The following is a 6,712-nucleotide window of genomic DNA, read 5'->3' as shown; positions in this document are numbered from 1 at the left end:
AGTCACTTAAGGATTCTATATATTAGTATAGATTTTACCTAATTTATTATAAAATACTATTAGTTATTATTAAGTTTTAACATCCTGTAACTCTAAAACTATGCATTTCCATACCCATGAACGTTTTTTCAAATTTTTTGATGAGGAATCAATGAGTACTTATTTAAAACTTTCGCAAGTTGATGATATTAAATTTTTTTAAATGTTGCTATTAGACTTGGATCAAGGCAAATTAATAAAATTGCGTTTATCTCATCAATGAGGCCGAAATCGACAAAATATCAAGAGACAACTTTTAATTAGCATTAAACGGCCTACACGATTTTGATATCAAAAGAAAATGGCGTAATATTAACGAATTAATAATATGGCGAAAATATGTGGCGTACATGTTTTTTTTAGAAAAATATTCCAGTGAAAACCCATATGCACGTCCCTGGTGACTGTGTCGACACTTATTTAGCTTTAAAATATGTCGCATTTATAGTAACTTTTACGCTCAAAATTTCATTCGAATCAATAAAAGTACTTAAAAGAATATTATAATAAATGGAAAGATAATTAAGATTTTAACACCCTGTAGTTACGAAACAAGGCAGAATAGGACCTATGTTGATATGAAAAATAAATCTTGTTTATATTCCCCACGAGAGAGGCACATGTTTTTTGAAACACCCTGTATACCGGATGCGTCTCAAAAGTGGCTCACCCCTGTAACTTTTAAAACCTTTATTTTTCAGATAAAAAAAAACAGATTTGGTATGCTAGTATATAACATAAATTAGGATTACGTATTGACGTATTCAATTGTTTTCGGTCGCTTTCTGTTTCACTGGAAATGACTACAACTTTTGATTTATAAATGGCACACCCTCGATATTTTTTTACATTATTCGATAGAAAATGACACTCTAAATAAAATGACATATCATATATGTAAACTTTTGACATTTTCGCATATGGTTTATCTTAAATTGTAACCTGCGGTTCATAATGACAATTTGACTCGAAATACCAAATGTATGGTATAAAATTATTCGTAAAAAAATGCTTTTTCCAAAAATGCTAATAAACCACCCTTGTTCCATTCAAAAAATTAAGATATGATTAAAAATACGATTTGGGCATCTTTCAACCGGTCAGGACAAGACACTAAAAACATTAGACGATCAAATCTATATTTCCAAGACTCCTTGATTAAATATTTGTGTTTTTAACACAGCCAAAGCACTCCAGATTGAAATTAAAAGTACAATTTGTTTTTGAGCAAAAATGTCAAAAGTTAACATACATATGATATGCCATTCGATCCATAGTGTAATTTTCAATCGAATTTAGTAAAAAAAATAACAGAGGGTGCCATTTAAAAACCAAAAGTTGTAATGATTTCCTGTGAAACAGGAAGTGACTGAAAACAATTGAATACGTCAATCAATCCTAATTTATGTCATATACTAACATACCAAATCTCGTTTTTTTATCTGAAAAAAATAAAACAGTCATAGTTGTGAGCCACTTTTGAAGCGCATCCGGTATAGGTATTATCATTTAAATTAGAGAGAGAAGGGAAATATATTTTACCTTGACAATAAAACTTCTTATGCCCAATTCGCTGCATCAAATTATTCATTACAACTGCTATCTGAGCAGCACCAAGTCCAGGCTTAGAAGCTGCTTGAGAGAATCCATATCCAGGTATAGAAGGAGCGATAACTTCAAAAACAAAACCTCTCTCCTCACTAACTTTAGTAAAAGTAGGAATAACGTAATAGAACTCTCTGATAGATCCTGGCCAGCCATGGACTAGCAGCAGAGGTACAACTTTTTTCTGGCCTGGATTTGCGGGTTTAACATGAAGGTAGTGAATGTCCAAACCTTGTATGTTGGTCTTGAATTGAGGGTATTGGTTAAATACTTCTTCGCGTTCTTTCCAGTTATATTTCGTTCTCCAAAATTCCACTATTTCTTTTACCAAGTTCGAATTGATTCCGTATTCTTGGGCTATTCCCTCTAGAGGTGGTTGTAAGGGTCTTAGATGGTCCAAGCGCCATTTTAAGTCAGCTATTTCCTGAAAATTATATCACAATTCACATTTAGTTTCAATTTAGTTAAAGTTTTATGAAGAAATAAATCAAGTTCAGTGTATTGAACTTATGTCTTTTCTTCCACTTTTTATAATTATTAAGGTGTCCGTTATTTACAAAGTTGATTTCTCTAAATTTTTAGTATATTGTCTAAAAAAACAGACCATTGTAAACCTTTAATATTCACAATAAACCTTGCCCCAAAGATTATTCGTTTCCCATTTAAATTGCATGGCAATTTGCCAGTTTTTGCAAATATTTTTTTCTCTCGATCTTGTTCTCTTGCAGCCATGAAAATCCCATATTCCTGCTATATATAGAATTGAACGCTCTACAAAAAAGTTCTCTTCCAATTGTTCGATAAACCTACTCCTTCAAAAGTTATTTACGTTTAAAATTAACGACGGGGTAAATTCCTAAATTCTTCAACTTTTTTGACAGAATTATGATTATTTTTGAAAAATTTAATCTATTACTGTAAAAATATATAATTCTGATGGTGTTAAGGTTGGGAATGAAGAAATCTTTAAGTTTAATGAAGTTTAAACCATTGAAAAACATTCTTTAGTTGGTATTATATTCTTTAGTTGATATTTCTTCTTATACTCGCTTAAAATCTGAATCACATATTGTTTTTCATCTACACTTCTAGATAAAATATTAATGTATTCTTTTGACAATTTAAAAGCTCCTTCTGCAGTATCATTAACTACTCTCAAATTGTTCACAATTTCTAAATCTCTCATATATCCAGGATCCTTTAACCATTCCGTACTGTCTAACTTCAAAAAACTTGTACTTGTATCAATATTAAACCGTTTAAAATTGTAACGAATTTGAATTTATGAAATAATCAATGTTTTTGTTTATAAATCATATAAAATCATCCTGATTAAAAATGAAGCGTTTAGAAATATCGTACTCTTCGTTATTATTCACTTTTAAAGCCTGATACTAAAATAAGTATTAGAATTAACTACCTGTTATGCATTCAATAATTGAGGGGTTTCTGGCAAAAAAACCATTGGTAAAAAAATGGGTAAAATGAGTTAATGGGGCTATCCTACAGTAATTTGTTAGTCATAACGTTCCTACCAAACGAATTCGGGAAAAGTTCTATAAGTCAGCCCGTGCATACGATCAAAAATAACGTAATTCCGCAAGAACCCCATAAGTCACAATATATAATATAGTCTTAACGGCAAATACCCCACTAGTCCGCTATTTGTTGTGGTTTAGTTGTTTGTCGTTCGTAATCGTTCGAACAGTTGCTAAGAGGACTTGGTTGTTTCCACGGTTTTGCCAAAATTCCAGCAAAAACCCCACAAGTTAAACAAATTCACGCCCTTCCTAACTTAAAAATAAGAAAAAAAATAAAGAAAACTAGTTTTCTGTAATTTCAGATTACTATATTATAATATATAATAATAATATTATTATTATAACCAGAGCTCACACAAAAAAAAACGACAATTTAAATTTAAATGGGAGCAAGATATACGTGTTTTCTTAAAGTTTTTCCAAATTTCGAAATATCTGATTAATGGGGTTTTTACCAGAAACCCCTCAATTGTTTTTCATGATTCAAAATATTAATTTCTCCAAAAAAATCCTTTATGGGTATTTTTTTTTATTTTTGAACGTCAACGGTTTCTTGTAGACGTATCTGTTTTAAAAAAGTAAAGTGTTCTCGAATAGTTTTTAAATATTTTATAAATAGTTTTTTCTTTATTCTTTGTATTTTTTTTGCTTCCGACGACACGCGACGACGGAAAGAGATAAACTTTCGGAAACGTAACTTTCCAAATTGAAACGTTAAGTATTTTTTTTCTTTGTTAGGCAAATTTGTATAATAATAATAATAATAATAATAATGGATAAGAATTATCCTGACTTAGTCGCCAAAAAACGGCTTTAAGCTGTGAAAAAAAAAAAAAAAAAAAAATAATAATATATTAGTAGACTGACGAATATACTTAAGTCTAAATTAAATGGAAAAAACACATTTACGGCTATCAACAGCTACGCAATCTGATAATCTCATATACTTTTTGGGACTATAAAATGGACGAAAACAGAACTTGAAAATATCCAGATCAAAACGCGAACTACACTAACAAAATTTAGGGCGCATCATCCTAAAGGCAGCAGTTGAGATTAACCCTCCCACGCAATAAAGGTGGGAGAGGTCTAATTGATTTAAGGTTTCTACACGCCAAACAAATCTATGGTCTTCAACAATACTTCCTGCACCAGGCATCAGGTCTTCACCGAGCAGTAGTGAGAGCAGATAACAAACACACCCCTTTAGATCTTCAACATGCCGTTGACATCAGGCTCCCATCGGATGTAATCTACGAACGAGAGAAAGTCGAGGAGTGGACTCGAAAAGTACTGCATGGGAGATTTCCGCATGAGCTTTAACCAAAATTATGTAGATCAAGATGCGTCGAACAAATGGTTATCTCAGGCGGATTTGTTTCTCGAAACCGAAGGTTTTATGTTATCAATCCAGGACCAGGTCATAGCTACGAGGAACTACAGAAAATTCATCCTAAAAGAGCCGAATGTAGTAGATCAATGCCGAAGATGTCATGAACCTGGTGAAACTATCCAGCACGTGACAGCTGGATGTCGAGTGCTAGCACCAACCTCCTACCTCCAAAGACACGACCAAGAAGCGAAAATCATTCATCAAAAGTTAGCAACCCTTTGTCATTTAAAAGAAGATATTACACCTTATTACAGATATGAACCTGAAAATGTGTTAGAAAATGCCCACGTTAAACTCTACTGGAACAGAAGTATACTTACTGACAAAACAACTCCGCATAACCGACCAGATCTAACATTCACCATAAAAAGAGAGGGCATTAACTTACCTTATAGATGTCGGGATTCCTAACACCCATAATCTGCAGTCTACATGGAGTGAGAAGTTAAGTAAATATACCGCACTAGCTGAACAAGTTAAAAGTTTATGGAAGCAAAACGAAGTGAATATCGTACCCATTATAATTTCATCAACGGGCGTAATACCAAAGGCTCTCCACCATAGTTTAAAAAAGTTAGATCTTCCACCGTTACTCTATATACAACTCCAGAAGGCTGTCGTTCTTCAAACAGCAGCAATAGTAAGACGACACCTCAATCTTTAACAAACCAATAGAGTGTTAGAAACTTGCATCACCGCCGTTTCTTACATATTATACCGTACAAAAATACGTGCGCAAACGAATAATAATAATAATAGTGTCTTTATTAATATTCAAAGGAAAAGTGTAACAAAAAATTCAACAAGATGGCGGCGTTCATATACCATGCTCTTCCACGCAACCTTCAAACCAAAATATTCTGTTGACTTGTTACAGAGAGAAAACTAAACTTATAGTCTTAGATAAATTGACAATACATATAAACAAGAATTATAACTAACTTAAATCTATATTATACAATAATTTTCAATACTAAGGTCATGCACGCACAGAAAATTACAAAAAAACATATATTAAAATTGTATGGTGAATTCACACAAGGTAAGAATTAGTAAGCACAAGGAGGTGTGTCACATACATCCATTTTTTAAGTTAAGTATCTTACTGCCTATTTTTTTAAATGTTTAATAAATTTTGATTTAAAAGTCCCCAGAGAATCGCAAGTCTTTAAATTTTCAGGAATACTATTGAAAATTTTAACCGCTTTATAAGAAAAAGAGTGTTGAAATTGTGCTGTCGAGTGCCTGGGGATCTTATAAAGATTGGAGTGTCTAGTCAAACGATTGTGGATATCTACATTTTTTACCAATTTTTCAGAGGTACTCTGGTATTCCAAAGCTATCTAACTTTAAAACAAGACACGCCATCTGAACTTGAAATCTTTCATCCAGAGTTAACCAGTGAGATTCTCTAAACTTATCAGACACATGATCATATTTTCTTTAAATTATAAGCAAATCTCAAACAGTAATTTTGTATTTTTTGTAATGAGTTTTTATTTGTTTGAGAAAGTGCGGGCCAGTAAACAACATTACAATATGCAATACGGCTTAAAATTAGACTTTCAGTTAATTTTAATTTTACCTCAGTATCCAAATATAATTTATGCATGTACAAATGTTTAAGAATGTAGAAACAAGTTTTAACTAAGTGGTTAACATGGGTAAAAAAACGTAAATCATTATCGATCCAGTCCTAAATTTTTGCATACTGTATTTATTTTTAAAATATTACTATTTATACTAATACGAAAATTTGGATCACTGGCTATACTCGTTCTCTCTTTGCCAAATAGAACAACTTCAGATTTATTGTTATTGAGTGACAGTAAATGAGAATAACTAACTTCCTTAATAGAAAATAAGTCTTCATTTATATTTAGAGCCGTGATTTGAGCTTGTTCAGGTTTAAACGAAATATATATTTGTGAATCGTCCGCGAAAGTAAGAATGGAGCAATATTTAATAAAGTTATGAAAATCGGCAGTATACAGTGTATAAAGTAGCGGGCCAAAAAACACTACCCTGAGGGACCCCTTTAGTAATTTCCAAGTAACCTGAGTGAGTGTTTCCTATGACAACCCTCTGATATCGACCTTTGAACTAATTATTGAAAAAAGTCACTGCTGATTTT

General features: G+C 32.0%; 1 protein-coding gene across 1 annotated transcript in view; it reads right to left on the bottom strand.

The window, feature by feature from the left end:
• The window catches only part of LOC115884079 (juvenile hormone epoxide hydrolase 1-like), a 42,288-nt gene that overhangs the window by 17,130 nt on the left and 18,446 nt on the right, over window positions 1-6,712 (bottom strand). The window contains exon 2 of the mRNA XM_030902558.1: window positions 1,582-2,068. Coding sequence (XP_030758418.1) covers window positions 1,582-2,068 — 487 coding nt within the window. The remainder of the gene's footprint in view (window positions 1-1,581; window positions 2,069-6,712) is intronic.

This window comes from Sitophilus oryzae, unplaced genomic scaffold (genome assembly GCF_002938485.1).
Source record: "Sitophilus oryzae breed Bouriz unplaced genomic scaffold, Soryzae_2.0 scaffold_2014_pilon_pilon, whole genome shotgun sequence".
NCBI classification, from domain to species: Eukaryota; Metazoa; Arthropoda; class Insecta; order Coleoptera; family Curculionidae; genus Sitophilus; species Sitophilus oryzae.
Note: the sequence above shows the minus strand (reverse complement) of the source record. Positions and strands in the feature narration are given on the sequence as shown.